Source organism: Chaetodon auriga, chromosome 13, assembly GCF_051107435.1.
Source record: "Chaetodon auriga isolate fChaAug3 chromosome 13, fChaAug3.hap1, whole genome shotgun sequence".
Classification (NCBI taxonomy): Eukaryota; Metazoa; Chordata; class Actinopteri; order Chaetodontiformes; family Chaetodontidae; genus Chaetodon; species Chaetodon auriga.
The window spans coordinates 21,614,482-21,634,241 of record NC_135086.1 but is presented as its reverse complement, the minus strand read 5'-3'; the positions used below and the strand labels follow the sequence as shown (position 1 = coordinate 21,634,241).

Here is a 19,760-nt window from a genome sequence, read left to right as displayed (position 1 = left end):
TACTGAGGACACCGGCGAGCAGTTGAGGAAACAATGGCAGCAGGTAAGAACTGAATATACTGTGACAAGAGACTGAAGGCACTGTGGTAGTGCTGTACAAAAAGATGTGCAACGTGACTTCATTTCATTGTCATCTGCTGAGCTTACTGCATTCAGATAAAGCAAATCTACTCTGAAAAGTATTTCTTTTTGGCTCAACATCAGGGCACTTAGACACCTAAAAACTGGAGTGTGGGAAAAACAGAGCTCAAATGTTGTTCTGGATGTTTCTGAATGTAATACTGGTTAGAGAGAGTCCCATAAACAAAAGCTCACCAGTAAAACCCTGCAATACTCAGAGTCTCCACCACATGGCCATATGACCCAGTGTACCATTTACTGTGAGGGAAGACACATTTGTTTTTTCTGGCAGACAGATCTCACCTTGAAATGTCGACTCATGTTTTATTTTGCTGATCTAGCCTTGTACCTTCCTCAGGAATGGAAAGTGTTCAGTTTAATTAATGTACAAGCATACAGGTCTGATGTACTCATATTCCCTTTTAAGGGAACCCTATAAAACTGTTTCTCTGAATATCTAAACGGGTCTGACATTTCAGAGTCACATCACAGCATTTCAAAGCCAATATCTCTTTTTGTCCTCTGCACAGTGTGCAGGCATGTCAGATGAAAAATCCAACGACGACACCCTCCTGAGAAGTTCAGTTCATCAGCAGTGGTGGAAGAAGTATTCAAATCCTTTCATTGAGTACAAGTAGTAAAATATGCATAGTAGAATATTGTCGATAAATAAATAAATGTAGTAGAAAATTGTACTTTTTCCACCACTACTCTCATCTGACAGCTTTCATACTACATACAATCAGTTCATATCACTGATATACAAAGTTCAGTATAAACACACTCTGAATGGAGCCCTTTAACTTCGTGAGATTTCGAATGCAGTGCCCTTTGTTCAAATGAAAGATCTCAGTGCTTCTTCCACCAATGAGTACCGTGTCAGTGTATTATTTAATCTTGGTGAATCATTCATTTCATAAAGGTGAAGGCTCTGCTGTCATGTTTCTCTCTGTAGCCCATGCTCAGCCTGCCCAGCCCCTGTAACAGACTGCTATTTTCAGTTGAGTAAAATACTACATCTTCCAACAGCAACTGTCCTTGGCACACAGAACATTCCAGCCCATATTTTGTCTAGCCCTGGAAAGCATCACATTCTACCCTGAAGTACATCCCCCTTTTTCACACTGCCTTAGGGAAATAATTATTTTTTTCAAGTCAAGTTTCGGGCTTTACAAAAAGTGGAGCGACTGACGCTGAGAGGGCAGAGGTGCTGTCGTTCCCCTGCAGAGAGAACTCGAACCATCAGAACAAAAGTTGGATTCTTTTTTTTTTCACTCTTACTTTTTCAAGGCTTTTCAAAGGTCCATTGTAAAAGATTTTCTGTCCTCATACCAAAAGAGAATCAACTTGTGATGTCTCTGAGAGGTGATGTGTGTGTGGTGACGGGAGCCTGTGGATTCCTGGGCAAGAGGCTGGTGAGGCTCCTGCTGGAAGAAGAGAAAATGGCTGAGATTCGACTGATGGACAAACACATAGAGCCCACATTTTTACACACTCTGGAGGGTAAAATCTGTTTTCCTAGAAATGAGTTGTCCTTTACTTCTCTCTGCAGCATAGGTGAAATTTTTGAAATGAAATATGAAGCTAAAATATGAATATATGTATGTGTGTGTGTAATGAATTTAATCAGGAGAGCTCATTGAGTTTTAAAGTCTGTTTTTCAACAGTGTATTAGCCAAATTTGACAGCAGTAATGAACCTATTTAAGGAAGAAATACTGCCATTGCTGATTATTGATTTACTGTGTGTCAGACTGTAAAGGCGACACAAATCTGAGTGTTTTCGAGGGGGACATCAGAGACGGTGAGTTCCTGAGAAAAACCTGTCGAGGTGCATCAGTCGTCTTCCACATCGCATCAATCATTGACGTTAATGATTCGGTGGAGTACACTGAGATATATGGGGTCAATGTCAAAGGTAAGGCAGTCATTTTAACCCACTGAAATCTTTACCAGGCAACTTCACACTTTCCACACTCCTACAGACTGGAGTGTCTTTCAATTGATGGAAGAAACAATCAAGCATTGTGCATTCTTGGAAATTTTATATACAGTAGGTTGATGCAGATAAAGTAGAACTCTTTTGATTGGTTACACGTCAGCTGACTCTCAGGGCTCATGCTTCTACTAACATTTCAAACTGCTTTCATGAAGTACTTTAAAAGACACTGCAGCTGCAGAGTGGATGGCCAAACCCACAGATTCTCACCAAGCACAGTTTAACTTAGGCAGACTTTCTAGCTCCTTTCAGTGCTTCCATTTTAATCTCCATTTGACACTTCAACTTTATACAGAATTTACACTTAAAGGTCCACTATGCAGGATTTAGGGGGATCCATTGGCAGAAATGGAACATAATGTAAGTTTGTTTTATTAGTGAATAATCACCTGAAAATAAAAATTATGTTTTTGTTACCTTAAAATCAGCCTTTTACTGACAGGATGGGTTGGGTCTATCGTTTTTCCAACCCAGTTTAGATGAAACCACGCCCACTTCCAAATGATGAAAGCCTTGATGACTGCATTCCCATGGAAACTGCACCCCTGAGGGTAACTCCTCCTCCGTTTTCATAATGGGAAACATGGTGCACTGAATGTAACGAATTTAAGCGACTGTTTACCAGAGTGTTGAGTAATGGGAAATGGGAAGGACAGTGTGTAACTGTTAACGAGGGAGTTACTGGTGTAACTACAGATCATGATGTGCCGTACCAGCACCACCACTGACTGTTTGGTTTACAAACCAACTGCAAGAAACACAACCAGAGAATACAGCTTCTATTCTTGACTCAAACGTTTCCCCATAACAGCTCAGAAGCAAGAGTTTCAGTGGGAACGTGTCCATTGAGGCTTTTGTCATATGTCATATAACAGACGTGAGTAGTCCGTCATGTTGGACCATTCTACAGTAGCACAAAATGGACCATCTGAACACTGGCTCTACAGAGGGCCTTTTGCCACCATCAGTTCTCCGAAGGTGAGGGATATTCAGTTGGTTGTAATGTCACTGCATAATGCTACCAAATCCTCCACACTGGACCTTTAAACTGAAATAGCATCATCAAATATGTTGAATGTTAAAATAGCCCAAAGCAAAGAGCAAGAGTCTCAAATATGAGTTTGACTTCTTTGTAATCTGTTAACTGTATTGCTGGTGTGACTCTTGGAGAAAGGTCTGCCCTGCTGTGAATCAAGATAAACACTGATTAAGATTTCTTTCAGCTTGTATCAACTATGAAGAGTGTCTTTGCTTTGCAGGAACGCAGCTACTTCTGGAGGCATGTATTCACGAGAACGTTGTGTCCTTCATCTACACCAGCACCATTGAGGTGATGGGGCCAAACTCCAAGGGTGAACCCATAGTTAATGGCAGTGAGGACACCGTTTACGACTCTGCTCTGAAGTTTAACTACAGCAAGACCAAACAGGAGGCCGAGCAGAGGACCCTGCAGGCCCACAGTGAGGTGCTGCCGAATGGAGGCCGACTGGCCACCTGCGCCCTCAGACCCATGTACATCTATGGGGAGGGCTGTCGCTTCCTGCTGGGCCACATGGGTGATGGAATACGAAACAAGGACATTCTATTTCGTATGTCTGTACCAGAGGCCCTGGTCAATCCTGTCTACGTGGGCAACGTCGCTGTGGCCCACCTCCAAGCAGCTCGCAGCCTCAAAGATCCACAAAAAAGAAATGCTATTGGAGGAAAGTTTTATTTCATTTCTGATGACACACCACATGTGAGTTATTCCGACTTCAACTACGTCATGATGTCACCTCTGGGCTTCAACATTCAAGACAGACTCCTGCTGCCGCTCCGCCTCTTCTACGTGTTCTGCTTCTTATTGGAGGTTCTGTGCATGATGCTCCGACCTTTCATACGCATCGTCCCGCCACTGAACCGGCAGCTTCTCACCATGTTGAACACACCATTCAGCTTCTCCTACCAGATGGCTAAGAGGGACCTGGGATATGTCCCCAGATATACTTGGGAGGAAGCACGCAAACGCACCATTGAATGGCTCGCCTCACAGTTGCCAAAGGAAAGGGAAAGAATAAGAGCTAAATAATTCATGAAAAGTTGTTACTCGTTAAAACTGCGCTATAAATGATTTTTCACTGAAAAGTATCCATAAGTATGCTTATCTGTTTGTGACCATGTGTTCTTATGTTTGAACAACACCATTTTCTGTAGTGACAAACAAAAAAAAAGTTTTGTGAAAATAAATCTGAGGTACAGAAGAGCCATTCAAAAACATGATTGTCTTCACTGTTGATGTTTGTTTGTATTTGTTGTTTGTGTTTGTTTATCTGATATTACCACTAGAAGTCACCAAAGTCACAGATTCTTTCACAATGACACAAGATAGTTGTTTGTTTTTTGAGTACTTTTGGCCATACAGACAATAACCTCAGCCTCAGGAGAGACGATTTAAGGTAGACAAAACAGTAAGAGGCATTCATTTCACCCTATGAGGAAGAGGAGGGTAGAAATCAAAACACACCAAATCCTTAAAAACAAAAGTATAGATCTAATAGCTTTGACTCATGTTCTTCCTGTACTGTATGGCAGTATGTTGTGTACATTATTAAAGTTTCTAAGGGAAAAACTCATTGTCCATTTTCATTTGTACCATGTCTTTACAGAACACTCATCAGCTTTAACTTCATTGTCCCTTCAAGAATCTTTGCCTTGCATGAATGTGCTTTGAAGTTTTAAGCAGGCAGACTTTTGGAATGGTAAACATCCAGTACTGTAGTTAGTAGATAGTCAAAGTTGTCATTAATAGTCCAAGCTGCTGAGCCACTGAGCTCTTAAATATAATTAAGCTCTAAATCACTGTGGTAACACAAAATGACTGCCAACTGCCAACTTGACCCAGTTTCCTTGGAAGGGATTACACTTCTTTGTCCAATTACTAAACTAGAGGCAAGACCCAGTGAAATCTACTGTGTATTCGAAACTAATTACACAGCCATTTGAATATCCAGAATGATAATTAAATGATAAAACACTGAACTGATTTAATTGGTCAAAGCAATGGAATTACACAGAATGTTTTCTGCATATTTACAAAGAACATGGATTACATAAACCAGCATTCATGGTGGAACATTCGATCAGATCATGATTGATTTCCATCAGACACAACAGTATGACCCCTCCCCACTCTGTGACACCCTCACTCCCTCTCATGCTCACACACACACAAACACGTATTCAGGCACACACACACACACAAACCAGCGGGCAGCCAGGCCAGAGTCCAGCATTTTAAACAAACAGCCATTGAATACCAATGAGGTCATGGATTCACCGCCAGGCAAAGAGCTTTAACCGCTTGCCAAATCAGTGCAAACCCAGTCTGGGGAGAAGAAAAAAAAAAAAACACCCACTCACAAATGTGATGACTGAATAAAAGGACAGGGGAAGGTTTGTTGTGAATCCGTTCAGGCTTAAAGTGGAGTTTTACAAGAAAGGAAACATAGCAAACTCTGCTTGGATCACTGGAAACGTTTGTTTTGGGAATCTTTCGGACTGTTTTATGTGGATTCCTGCCTTGCTTCATGACTACTGTTTGCCAGTTGAAGACTGGGTAGTCATTCCAGAGTCACAGCACTGCACAGAGCTGGAATTTTCTCAAGCCAAACGCTCCATCTACCAATCTGTGGCTAAACAGAGCAGCTGAGCACAGTTAAGCACTGACTAAAGCTCTTAGGCAGCTACTCTCCCCAGTCACCTTTCTGTTACTACAGAAATGCCGTGGGAACACAGAATGATCCTCCTCTGTGCTTTGGCAGTCTGCATCACATCTCTGGTGGTGGGTAAGTGGCATGCTCATGATGTTTTTCTTCTGCATCACTTCTTTACTATTTTCCATGCAATAGTTTCAAACATATGTGCAAAGACGCTTGAGTGAAACCGAAGAAAGGGAAATGAGTTTTGTTGTGAACCTGTATAAAATTTTCCATCCATAGTGATACTGAGATTACTCAACACTACATGAGCCCTGTAACACAGCACTGTAAAGCAAAACAAATCAACTCACCATACATTTGAAAATCTGGCATGATTTCAAATTGCACAAAGGGATGACTTTCAGTTTCAGCTGACATTAAGTGCAGTAAGTGCACTATGTGCCTTCACTGAACACGAAAGCTGAATTCAGCTGTTAACATTGCATCATATAAACACTGAAATCACCTTCTGCTCTAAAAAAACCCCAATTTTTTTCTAATCTAATCTGTTATTTTTAATCATCATTAAGGTCAAACAATGATACACTGTGTTTTTAAGAACAAATATCAGTTTACAAATGAGAACACTGTCTCTTTTTTCCTCCCATGAAACATCATTTGACCATAGTCAGCCATGTAGCTGGTTATTTTTCAATTGATATGTACATGTAAATGTGGTACATTATTGGAGATAGAAAGAAGAACTTCTGGTCGTCTGAATTCAGCACATGTGAGTTTGTTGTGGTGCGATGCATGACATCATTTCCCTCTAATGGACTAGGTGCGGAGAAGAGGCAGGAAGATGATGAGTGTGCTGATGTGAACAACACCACCTGGCTGCAGTACCAGCAGCACAGAGGTAAGCTGCAGGTGCAGTACCTGCTGCTGACCAGGACAAACGTGGACTGTGCACACATGTTCACCCAAGAGTCTCTCACTGGACCACAGCAGCGCTCCTACTTCAACATGTCCCGCTCGACCAAGGTCATCATCCACGGTTACAGGTGAGGAGACCCTCAAAGGTCCTGAAAACCTTTCGTGTCAGTGAGCCTCTGACTATGTACAACTATCAAGAAAATGCAAAACCAAAAGGCAGCAATACAACCCTGACCCTGAAGCCATGTTAGCCAAATAGAAGCCTGAGAAAAGCTATTACTAGTATGCTAACTGCAACTAGAGACACAGTTTTACTATGACAAAGGTGTGACCTGCCATCGCCATAGTAAACAGGGAGTAAAGGGAGATAAGGGCACCCATACTGATGTCAAACAAGGGATGTAACGCTGCACATTCTATCATCATGAGCTAAAAACTTGTTTCCCTGTCTACGTGTCAACACTGCAAAACAGATTTTCACCTTCACTCTGGAAGACATTTTTCAAAAGCTCTACTGTCAGTGACCTAAAACTCTTATTAGATAATTAATAAAGATGTTTTGTTCTCCAAACTTTGCTTATTTAGTTATAAATATTTAATTTGATATAGAAGTTTTTGAAATATACTATGTATATGTAGCCCTATACTTGGCTGGCAGTCATTTTTTTGAAAGTCCCCACAGAGTGAATGCACTGTCCTAATTCCAGTTTTAGCTGCAGCTTTAAAGGAATGAGAGGTACAATTCATTTGGAAGAAAGATACAGAGTACTGATGAGAGCACTCACATGAGGCAACAGCAATCACCTGAAGCTCAATATCAGCAAAACCAATGAGCATGTGGTGAACTACAATGCTTCAAATATTGATGTTGCTGCAAAGAAGCTACAAAATTCTAAATCTTCAACCCGACAGCACAGAAGATCTCTGCAATCAGCACGGTTTGAAGGTGGACAGCCAAGATCAGTGTCAACAATTCAATGTCTGCCCTTCTGTTCCTGTTCCCTTTTGAGCTTTTGGATGTAAAACATCATCACTTCATCATTTTGTCCTGTTAGACAATTACGTGAAATTTAGTCATAATTACCATATCAATTCCTGAGTTGTGACCAATAATACGTCCATGGCAGTCAGCGGCGCGGGGGCATACACAGAATGTGATCATTTGCTTATCCTTTTTGATGTATTTTCAATTGAAAACAGCACAAAGACAATATATTTAATGTTTGAGCTCATCAGCTTCATTGATTTTTGTAAATATCTGCTCATTCTGAATTAGATGCAGCAACATGTTTCAAACAAGTCGGGACAGGAGCAACTAAAGACTGAGAAAGATGTGGAATGCTCCAAAAACACCTGTTTGGAACATTCCACAGGTAAACAGGTTCATCGGTAACAGGTGATAGTATCATGATTGGGTATGGAAGGGGCATCCTGGAAAGGCTCAGTCGCTCACAAGCAGGGATGGAGCGAGGTTCACCACTTTGTGAACACATGATTGGATAAAGGAGATTGCTACATCTACATGGGCTCAGTTTGTTGGTACACACAGCTTGTTTGCAAATGACTGCATTTATGTTTTTATTTATGTTTTGAACAGCATCTCAACTTTTTTGGAATCGGTGTTGTAAGTTTAGGAGAAACACTACAAAGTAAGTTAAAGAAGCTGGACAATGTATACATCCATCCCAGTCAGGTGCACGACCAAAACAAGACACAGTAGAAACATTAAACACCTTTTTTTTTGTTCCACAACTGCACATGTTCAGCTCCTTCATGGGCATCTTGGGGCTCCTGGAAGGTAAAACAATTTTAATTGAAGGGGCACCAGTTTGGTTTTCCATTTGTTTTTTAAATATAATTGAAGGTGAATGTTGTCCTACATCCTCACTCCTCCCTTTCATCCCTCGCTTCCATCCACCATCCTGACCCCACCCTACTCCACTCCACTCCTCAGGGCAATGGGCAGTAAGCCGTCCTGGGTGATGGAGCTGGCCCGAGCCCTGCTCAGGGTGCAGGATGTGAACGTGCTGGTGGTGGACTGGGTCTACGGCGCCTCCTTCGCCTACAACCTGGTGGTGGAGAATTACAAAGAGGTGGCTGTGCAGATCTCTGTCCTCATCAACCAGCTGCAGGTGAGAGAAACACTCTGCAGATGGTGACCTAACATTCAGCATTTCCTTTATTTTCAAAATTTTGGGGGGTGACGTACCTCTGTTTTGAAACACTGCTTCTATTTCTTCTGCTGATACTGCTGGTATATAATACATTTGAAGGGCCAATTAAACAGTCAACCTTTCATTTAAAGAAGTCATTTTACTTATTTTTTAAGAGACCTGTGAAAAAAAACATCAAAACATGCACGACAACACAATTCATATACACACACCCAACAATTACAGCCATCAGCACTACAGGCAACATTACTGAAAAGATGAACAAATCAAGCCTGCATCTCTTGATAACAACTGCAATTGATAATTAAGTGATTATTATATATTTTACATTAATGGATATTCATGGAAAGTAACCACTCATCCTCCTTTAAGTTTTCTGGTTACCAAAACCAAATACCTTCAATTAGAATAAGTTGGTTTATAACAGTGCGAGCCCATTTCCAAAAAAGTTGGGATGTTGTGTAAAACATTAATAGAAACAGAATGTGATGCTTTGTAAAAGATTAAAACGCCATATTTAACTGTCAATAGCACAAAGACGGCATTTCAAATGTTGAAATTAAGAAATTTCATTGTTTTTGAAAATGGTTTCCTCATTTAGAATTTGATGCCAGCAACACATTTCTAAAAAGTTGGGACAGTGACAACAGAAGTCTGGAAAAGTTGTGCTGGCAAATAGTGCGACAATTTAAGAAGAATGTTTCTCAACGTAAAATTACAAAGAATTTGGGGATTTCATTGTCTATCGTACATAATGTCATTAAAAGAGTCAGAAAATCTGAAGAAATCTCTGTACACAAGGGACAAGGCTGAAAGCCAATATTGGATGGCTGTGATCTTCAGATGGCACTGCATTGAAAACAGACATGATTCTGTAGTGGACATCACTGCATGGACTCAGGAACACTTCCAGAAATCATCGTATGTCAGCGCATGTTCGTCGCTGCATCCACAAACAAGCTGAAACTCTACCATGCAAAGAGGAATCGCATATAAAGCAGACCCAGAAACACTGCTGCCTTCTCTGGTGGAGTCGGAGCTCATGTAAGATGAACTGGGGCGAAGTGGAAAACTGTCCTGTGGTCTGAGGAGTCAACATTTGAAATTATTTTTGGAAATCACGGACGCTGCATCCTTCAACTGAAAGAAGGGACGGACCATCCGGCTTGTTAACAGCACACAGTTCAAAAGCCAGCATCTGTGATGGTATGGGGGTGCATTAATGTACGTGGCATGGCTAACCTGCACCTTTGTGAAAGCATCATTAATGCTGAACGATACATACAGGTTCTGGAGCAACACATGCTGCAAAGTAGACAACAAGGCCTTGCTTATTTCAGCACCACAATGCCAAACCACATTCTGCACATATTCCAGCAGCGTGGCTTCATAGTAACAGAGCCCGGCCGCTAAACTGCTCTGCCTGCAGTCCAGACTTGTCACCCACTGAAAATGAAGAAATACGACAGCAGACCCCGAACTGTTGAGCAGCTGAAATCGTACATTGAGCAAGAATGGAAAAACATTTCACTTTCCAAAGTATAGCTGTTAGTCTCCTCAGTTCCCAAACGCTTACCGTGTTGTTAAAAGAAGAGGTGATGCAACAGAGTAAACACGGCCCTGTACCAACTGTTCTGAAACCTGCTGCCGGCATCAAATTCTAAATGAGGATATAATTTTCAAAAATAATTAAATGTCTCCATTTCAACATTTGATGTGTTGTCTTTGTGCTACCTTCAATTAAATATGAGATGTCAAGATTTTGCGAATCATCACATTTGGTTTTATTTACACAGTGTCTCAACTTTCTTGGAAATAGGGTTGTAATGTAAGCAATACACTGGCCCATTACTATTGCGTAATATTGCTCTTTCAATAAAACAAAGACACAGCAGGTACACAATTAACTCACAGTTCAGCAGAAACGGTTTCAGGGGAGAATAAAAATGACTAAGCTTGAGACTGTCTTATCCAACAGAAACGTGGATGCAAACTGGAATCCTTCCACTTCATCGGGGTCAGTCTTGGGGCACATGTTGCTGGTTTTGTGGGGACTCTATTTGAGGGAAAGATAGGAAGAATCACAGGTGAGTCTGGACCACATCCATGTGACACAGAAGTTGAAATGCTTCACTATAATAAGACTGATTCTCCTGCTTAGAGACTGTTTGAAGATAAAAAGGATTTAAAGTTTTGATGATCAGATCTCAGTCCTGCTGCACCTCCATGACATCTTCTACAATATTGCTGATGAATTGAAAAATAAAAGGCTGTTGGCTGCTGGCCAGACAGTGAAGGTCTCCACAGCTCTGGAGGCTCACACAGAGCCTGAATGTGTTCCAGTGTGACCTTGGAAGATTAGCTGGCCTCTTCAAAGGACAACGGCACATTGATAAGAGCCACTCTGAAGCTGTGTGGAGAGGCGCAGTCCTCTTGTCGCCTGAACACACCACCCAGCACAATACGCCACTGTTCACTGCTTATATCGGGTCTTTTTGTCTGAGTGGAGAGGCTGGTGCAAGTTTGAATGTTAAGTGTAGTTCAGAGGAGACACAGCTGCTGACTGGAATCTGGTTATTAACTAAGAAAAATAAATCCTGAAGAAGAAATATTTCCTGCTGCTCAGTTTGATACAAATCAAGATGACCAAATGATGTGATTTCTATGCCATCCTTTTATTTCCAGACATCTGTTTTACCTGTCAAACCTAGTTTTCCTTGTCCTTGTCGTCCAGGCCTCGACCCTGCTGGACCCATGTTTAAAGGAGCTGATACCTTTGACCGGCTGGACCCCTCTGATGCTCAGTTTGTCGACGCCATCCACACAGACTCTGACTGTAAGGCAGCTCAAAACTTACCGTAAAGCCTGAAACTGATTCTGATTCTTTCCAGTTCCACCAAAATACTAGAGGCTGAGCAAGCATAGAGTCTGCTGTTGTGGTGCACAATAGAGGCCTTGGACTGCATATTTTCCTCCAGGTCAACAGTTAGTATTAGCAGCCGAGTATGTGTTGCATCATGGGAAATGCTGTCCCGGATGAACTTAGCTTATCAGTGTTAGCAGACTGCAGTTTGCTGAGTCACTTTAGGTTAGACATTATAAGATCGTGACTCTTGTCAGCTTGTGTTGTGGTTGTTAGAGTGTCGCATTAAACATTTCAGCGGTTTTGCGACAAATGTAAAAGAAGAAATAAACAGCTTAGCTCAGCAATACACGTGTTTGCTGTTTCCTGCTTGTGGTCCTGCTCCACTCGCTCGGTCAGGTCATGATGATGATGATGATGATGTCTATAAAGCAGCTGACTCAAGAAAATTCTGGAAATTTAAAGAAAATCTAATGTGCAATTATTCTAAATTGTGGCGTCTGTTGGGCAAACATTATATAGTCCTGCTTTAACGAGTCTGTGTTTCCACCAGCCAAATGTTACTCAGATATTCTGAGGAGGGAGCACCACCACAGGGAAATGAGTGCCTACTGTATTTGGGGGAGTTGGAGAGGAGGAATGTAATGCTGGATGAACATACAGCACAGTACAGTTTCATCACTGGGTCTGTGTTTCCAGTGAAGAGTAAAACTGCTGACAGCATTAACAAGGTTTTCTCCTGCATCAGATTTTGGCATTTCCATCCCTGTGGGTCATGTGGACTTCTTTCTGAACGGAGGGAAGGATCAGACTGGATGTGCCCGCTCCAGGTTTGCCTCAAGTAAGTTGAGCACTGACTAAAAGCTAAAAGGTGTGGCTGACAGCAAGAGAGCAGCTGTTTTTAGATTTGGCTGCTGTGTCCAACAAGAAGTTATGATTAAAACTCAAATGACACATGAACAAACTGAACCCAGCAGTTCAGTGTGTGGACACATTTGTAAATAACTGTAATTTTGAAAATGACAGACTCCACACATCTGGCTCCCTTAGTGCTTCTGTGTGTTGTCAGTTCTTGTTTATTTTCCAGTGTATGGCTATGTGATATGCGACCACATGAGGGCGCTGCATGTGTACATGAGCGCGCTGAACGGCTCGTGCCCGTTAGTGGGGATCCCGTGCTTCAGCTATGAGGACTTCTTGAAGGGACGCTGTGTGAACTGTGACGTCTTCAGGGGGGTATGTCCAACCATAGGTAAGAGGACACCTGGGAGTACACCTTCAGCTGCGGTGTGTTCATGAACTGCTCTCATTTTTACAGCATTAAGGCTGTGAGGGAATATTTTGGACAGTAGAGACAAGTTCTCACATGGCATCTGTCCTTTTATAATGAAGTATTAGTTCTACTGCAATATACTGACCTGTATACAGTGGTACTACAGTACATGCTATAAGTTACTATGCAAGCTGCTGCTGTTGCACATATCATAATAATACTGCTGCTCATATTACAGCTGCTAATGCAACTATTAGTAATGATAAAAAATATATATATATCAACCACTGTTGGTTACAATAGTAATGGAAAGTACATCATGAGTAAGTATTTAACTAAAATTCTGAGTCGCTTGTATTTCATTGCTTCTTCATACTTTGGGGAAATATTGTACTTTATATGACTACCTGACATCTGGAGTGAGGAGTCACTTTACAAGTAAAGATTTTACCACAAAACAGGAGCATTGTATAAAATATGATGCACTGTTGCAGATTAAATAGCATATAAGATCTGCCTTTATTGGGATGTGATGGAACACTCTGAAGAGCCATTCTGCATGATGAGTACTTTTACTTTTGATACTTTAAGTACATTTTGCTGAAAATAATTCTGTATTTTTATTTGAGTGAAATATTGACTTTGACTTGAAATGGAGATTTTTCACAGTCACAATATTGCATCCACCACTTTTACTGATGCAGCACTTCCCTACAGCGCTACCAGAGTTAAGAGTGAAAATCACAACCCGACAGTGATTCACTCTGATCTGATCTTGTTTAAACTGGAATTCAATCATGAAGAATTTGTTTTCTGTCTTAATTCATTTGATTAGATTTTGGAAACAGCAATTCGAGTCAGTAACGATTAGGCAAACGTTTTGTCATTGTCATTAAATAAATAAATGTAGGAAATAGACCCACTTTCTGATTTTGACTGAAGGAATAATATAAGAGTCATAAAAGATTCAATGAAATGACTTAATCGCTACCCAACATCCTTCACAATCACAAATGCACATCAGAGACACAAGAAAAATACAGTAGCAATAATGTTTCCATTACGAGGGAGCCGGATGAGTAACAATGAAAGAGTAGGACTATAACTTGGGCGTCTTGTTTGGTGCTCTGTTCAGTCTCAGTGTCACCAGCAGAGGTCATGCAGCAGGCCTGCTCTCGTCACATGACGGCTTTTGGCGGCTTCTTATCATTTCAACCTCTGGTGCTCCAGTGCGTGCTGATGCAGTGACACAGTTAATGACCTTTTGATCTGTGACGCATGTACAATATCACCCTCACTCACTCAGTGTGTGTGTGTGTGTGTGTGTCTGTTTGTTTTCAGGTTTATCAGAAAACAGTGGGATAGCCGTATCTCCAATCCCCAAAGAGCAGAAGTTATTCCTCCTCACTTCTTCTACGCCACCTTTTTGCAGTGAGTGTTGGGGTGTGTGTGTTTGTGTGATGGCGAGATTGTTTTTGAGAGAGAGGTTGTGTTTTTATCACAGCAGAGGTGAGAGAAAACTTACTCTCAGTGTGTGGATTGAGGCTGATGGAAATGTCATTTGTGTCCTTTGCAGGTATTTGATCATAACATGACATAAGATTTCCAGGCCTTCCTTGACAGCCTATATTCATTATATAGCAAGTCACCAAAAAACATGAATGTGTTTGCAACATACACAGGAGGACTGGAAGAGTGTTCAGTGTTTGCAGGGTGACTGCAGTCCCATACATACTTATCCAGCCTTGGCACAACATTTCCATGAGCCATCAGAGGATGATACAGCACAGAGAGGACCAAATTCAAAGGTCTGCTTTCTAAGTTGCAGTGAAGTTCCTGAAGAGTCTTGCACTAATGGCAGATCTTCTGACCGGACTGAAGAACCTGTCAGATATTTTAAGAACAGGAAAACACATGACAAGACCAACAAGATGTGAAACGTACAGAAAGCCTCAGTAGGTACTGAGGACAACATACCGTTGATGCCAGCGAGGCAGAGGAAGTGATGGAATTCAAGGGAGAGTGGGTAAAAAGAGTTGGCAAGACTCCCATCATTGACTGTGCTCAGTTCATATATATGAGAGAGAGAGAGTATGAAAGAAGGACTTCACAACCACAGCAAACAGAGCACAGACAGGTTCACTGAATACAAGACAAGAGGAGCATTCCTAACAAGATAAGGAAGCCATTTATGGCAGTGGACACACTGTCTACAAGCAATGCTGATTGTGAGCAATGAACAATATCATGACTGAGTATTGGAGCAAAAAGACAACAAGAAACGCAGCAAATAGCCTCTTCATCAGCTCTGTGGGACCGCCATGGGACCCACTACTTTATGTGAAGACTTGGCTGGGTAAAGCTGGGTCATTACTCAGAAGAGGAAAGCTGTTTTAGACCTCAGTGGAAAGTGTTTCAGGCGTTTTGTTTTGGTGAAAAAAAATAGTAAAAAATGATCTACTATTTCAATGCACACATTGTGAGAGGCATTTTCCTCCTCATCACTTCTTTATGTGCCCATTGTTCTGAAAAGGACATCATTGGTCATTCTAAACTGCTCAACTGCTGTTAGTGAATTTTTCAGAAATCATTCTGTTGCACTTACACCACGTATTTAAGTCATTTGCTACACAATGTCTTATTCTAAATCTTTGTTCACCATATAGGTGTAAAAGAATTGATTGTGTGTGTTTAGGGATGCATGAAGCTGGGGGTGAGAGGAGAACAGCATAAAGTGATGAAGGTCGGGGTATAGCACCAGCAAGAATTCCACTTTACTTTCACCCCCACTGTGAAGTCATATTGGTCAGATCTGACCTTTTATTAATAGCTTTAGCGAGGTCAGCGTGTCCTCCACAGCAGCGTGGCCTACTTTGCTGGAGGCCCGCCGTAGTTCTCCCACTCACCAAGCTGAGCCAGCGCTCCTTTCATTGAGTTTGCTCTCTACTTTAGATTTACACTCATGTTCAAGTGTACCAGAAGCTCCCCCTGGATGGCAGGAACAAGACTTTCCTGCCTTCACCATGAAAGGAAAAGCTTAAGCTGCTAATCACTGAACTACAATGTTTATCTGGAAATGTTTTGTTTATGATGAATTATTCATCATTCATTTGGTATTTTGTCAGGTTTAAAGACAACTTTATTAATGCTTCATATTGTGCCTTATTGTCATGGTAACAATTAAAAAAATCTATGTCACAGTAGATGAAGGTTGGTACTAAATACATGATTCCCTCTGTGTTGTTGTTCCTGTGCTCAGCTCATCACATCCTGCTGAAGCTGGAGGTTTCTCCTCTGGATAAGAGTGCTGAGGTGGAGGTGACACTGAGGACTGAGAACCAGGGGACAGCGCAGAGGCTCAGGCTGTAGGTACCACATCTCTAACATCACAGTCTGATCCGTCTTCACAGAGTGTACCACAGCTCAGCATAGTGGACTGTCAGACATTCATTGGCTCTAGCTTCTTAGTCGTGAGACTGTTTGACTGTTGGTCAAATACAGCAAAGCAGCAGTTTGAGGCGTTTTGTCACCATTTTCTGACATTTTATACACCAAATGATTAATTGTTTAATCAAAAAAATCACTGGCAGATTAACTAAATGATTGTTAATTGCAGCCTTACAAAATGCGTCCTCTGACACAAACTCTGACTTTAGAAATGTCAGCAGGAAACATTGTTCATCATACACTTATTTGCCAGGTTTTGCCATTAAAACTAATACAGTCTAATACAACAGCTGTGCAACAAGAATAGAATGGGTTTTTTTAACCACATGTTGTTTTGGAGGATGTAGTTTGTACTGCTGTTGAACTGTAATGCATGATACAGAGATGTGTGTCTATTATTTTAGATTTATTATTTTATATATTACAGTCCATTTAGTCCACAATCCTTATTAAACGTGCTTTTAGCAAAATCTGAACTCTCACATCGAACCAGAGCTTTAAGTGGAGCAACATTCAGTGTGACAGAATTCTTACAGATTCCATTAATTCAGCACTGGTTGGCAGACTCCACTGCGGCACCCTCATCCCAGAACTAGTACTGTAATGTCTTTTTTTTTCTCCCAGAAAAGCTGAGCGGACAGCTTCTATTTTGAGAGCAGAGGTACTGTATGTTTCACTGTAAAAGCCCGACCAGGTGCATGATACTGCAGCAGGAATACTGAGAGAGCAAGCGTGTTGCACAGGTGCTCCAGAGTTCAAGAGGACTCTAATTACTCTTTTTATTTTTACTTTATTGCAATATTGAATAAATGACATTATATGGACACTTGCACACTTCTAGGTTTCTAAGTTTCTATTAAAAAAGCACAACAAGAAAAACAAAACTAGGCTGAGGGGAGCTTTGAGTTTACGTTCCACCTTGCTGATTCAGGAGAGTGAGAGCAGGAGATCCAGCAGTCATTCTGTTGTAGTTCTATTAATTCTAAGCCATAAACACAGAAGGCAATAACTGTCCTCTGTGATGAATGTTGATTGTCTGAGAGCGTTTCTGTCTGCCTGGTCTTGTGTGGTTATGACAACATTATTTACATGCAGACTGAGCGTATATGTGTGTGTACTGTAGTCAGACAGATACGACGGTGTACAGGATGGTGCTGGCTCACCCTGTGGCTCTGTGTGAGATCCACTCCATCGAGCTGAAGAACACCGGATCTCGATTTTACAGACAGGGAGACGTCCACGTCAAGTCTGTGTGCGTCTCCGAGTTCCCCTCCCTCAGGTACAGCATCTGCACCACTATTTGAACACACATACTGTCCTGTTCAAGCTCCCGCACCTCCTCCTGGTAGATTTTATTCCTCTGTACACTGGAAAGCATTTACAGATTCGGGAAACCTGTAAATGCTCCAGCCCCCCCGCAACCCTGAAGGGGATAGTCGGTATAGAAAATGGAAAATGGGTGGATGGATGGATCACCTGGAGGGCTGAAAGGTGACATGCAAAAGTTTGGAGTTTGCTCCCTCATGGAGCACGACAGGATTCACAACAGGTATTATTGAACAGGCAAAACAATTCTGAAAATATCCACATGTCTCTCCCGCAGTTAACTAACTTCTCTCCTGTCCACCTCCTGGATATGCTCAGTGTGTTCCAACAACACATTTACCAAAGTATGGAAATACACTGCCTCTATTTGCCAGTCCACGCTTAGCTATTATGTCATGACTAGCAACCTGAAACAAACATAGATGCAAGAATTATAAACAGCTAATATGCTAACAGCAAACAGAGGATTAAAGCTGGAGTGTGGGACTTTCACATATAAATGAGTCAGTTACATTCAAGCCTTTGCCAAATGAGTTCACACGGTGCAGATTAAGCCTGTCAACATCAGGTAAAGCTCTCTTATTTCACAGCATAACAGAGGTTTTTTGAATCTGGTGTCAGTGGCGATGTTCCTATGCTGTCCTATGCAGTGATACAGCATCAGGGTGGAGCAACCATAGTGCTGGCTGCAGCAGGTAGGAGAGTGTTTGTGTAATTACTCTCACTGCCAGAGGGGGGAGCCAAAAGCTCTGCACTGCATGTTTAATCAGCCAGGTTGTCATTTAAGGTACTGATGTGACATTAATTAATTGCAGTGTGTAAGCCAATAAGTAAGAAGAAATGGCAGTACAGGAATGTTCAGGTCATTTAGAAGCAGGGTCACTATTTTCTGCCTTTATGTGACAGCTGAAAGATGAGAGGTGACAGGACACGCAACCAAGATATGGTCTAAAATGTTTAAGACATGCACGCCACATGATCGCAACGTCCCCAGTTCAGTTCCAGCCGGGACCTTTGTCACATGTCATCTTCTCTGTCCTCCCATGTTTCCTGTCTGCTTCCGTTTTTGTTTTTTTTTTAATCAATATAAGAAGGCTAAAGTGTCTAACATTTAAAGGTGAAGGAAAAAAGAAAAACAATAACATTATATTGAACATTTAAATTACATTGGAGTGTGTTTCTGTTGCAGGCAAGAGAAGCCGCTTTGTGTGAACAACATCAATATCAGACGAGGAGCTCCGTGGTCACATGACTTTGTGCAGGTGTGTGGCATCTTCTGAAGAAAGAGATCAACTCAATAGACACTGAACAAAGGCACCTGGAGGTCACCCATGGGTACCAGCACGATGTCAGGTTTACACTTTCACCACCCTGTTTCATTTTGAGAAAAAATGATCAGAGACTTAAATCTTCATGTGTGGAGCCAAAGAACAACGCTAATATTACACACATTATCAGTCAACTACTAACTGGCAAAACACGTTCTAGTTATACGTTATTATTTAGCTCAGTTATTTGGCTAATCCGCTGACCCTCCAACATGATGACTGTCAGTAAAAAGAATGCATCTGTATGCATCTTTATTGTCTTTTGTGTATCAGGCTCGCCTCTCAGCTCACCCCTGCCTCTGAGAACTGCTCATAGAATGAAAGCTTGTCTGTAAGTGCTTTGAGGATGTTCCAGGTGACCACTTTCTCATGTGTTTTCTGACATGTTCTTTTAGTGTCGCTGAATGCTGCTGAGTGCAGTTTGTCTTTTAAGGCCAAGCAATAAACTGATAACTAGCCCTTGCTTTTGTCTATTCATGTTTGGAGGTTGAGTAATTATATATTACTAATTTGTGTGTTTGATGCAGTGAATACAACAGACTCAAAACTGCTGCTCATTTAAAAAAAAAAAAAAGAAAGAAAGAAAGCAAAAAAACTCAAATTGGAAAAAGAATCTTT

The 19,760-nt window shown here is 41.5% G+C and overlaps 2 protein-coding genes across 4 annotated transcripts; both read left to right on the top strand.

Annotated features, from left to right (window-relative positions):
• The first annotated feature begins 1,202 nt into the window (after positions 1-1,202).
• hsd3b1 (hydroxy-delta-5-steroid dehydrogenase, 3 beta- and steroid delta-isomerase 1) lies at positions 1,203-4,186 on the top strand. Of its 2 annotated transcripts, none has more exons than XM_076747164.1 (3): positions 1,203-1,623; positions 1,873-2,037; positions 3,378-4,186. In XM_076747164.1, the coding sequence occupies exons 1-3, from the start codon at positions 1,473-1,475 to the stop codon at positions 4,184-4,186; spliced, it is 1,125 nt and encodes a 374-aa protein (XP_076603279.1). In that variant the 5' UTR covers positions 1,203-1,472. The 2 variants fall into 2 exon arrangements, with proteins under 2 accessions (XP_076603279.1, XP_076603281.1); XM_076747166.1 differs by having other exon boundaries at positions 1,203-1,632; positions 1,882-2,037.
• Positions 4,187-5,479: 1,293 nt separating this feature from the next.
• Positions 5,480-19,600, top strand: pla1a (phospholipase A1 member A). 2 transcript variants are annotated; one of them, XM_076747249.1, is made up of 11 exons: positions 5,480-5,942; positions 6,637-6,859; positions 8,686-8,863; positions 10,884-10,992; positions 11,640-11,741; positions 12,517-12,609; positions 12,856-13,020; positions 14,383-14,472; positions 16,301-16,406; positions 17,612-17,767; positions 19,004-19,600. In XM_076747249.1, the coding sequence occupies exons 1-11, from the start codon at positions 5,876-5,878 to the stop codon at positions 19,092-19,094; spliced, it is 1,380 nt and encodes a 459-aa protein (XP_076603364.1). In that variant the 5' UTR covers positions 5,480-5,875; the 3' UTR covers positions 19,095-19,600. The 2 variants fall into 2 exon arrangements, with proteins under 2 accessions (XP_076603364.1, XP_076603363.1); XM_076747248.1 differs by having other exon boundaries at positions 5,512-5,942; positions 12,838-13,020.
• Positions 19,601-19,760: the final 160 nt, after the last annotated feature.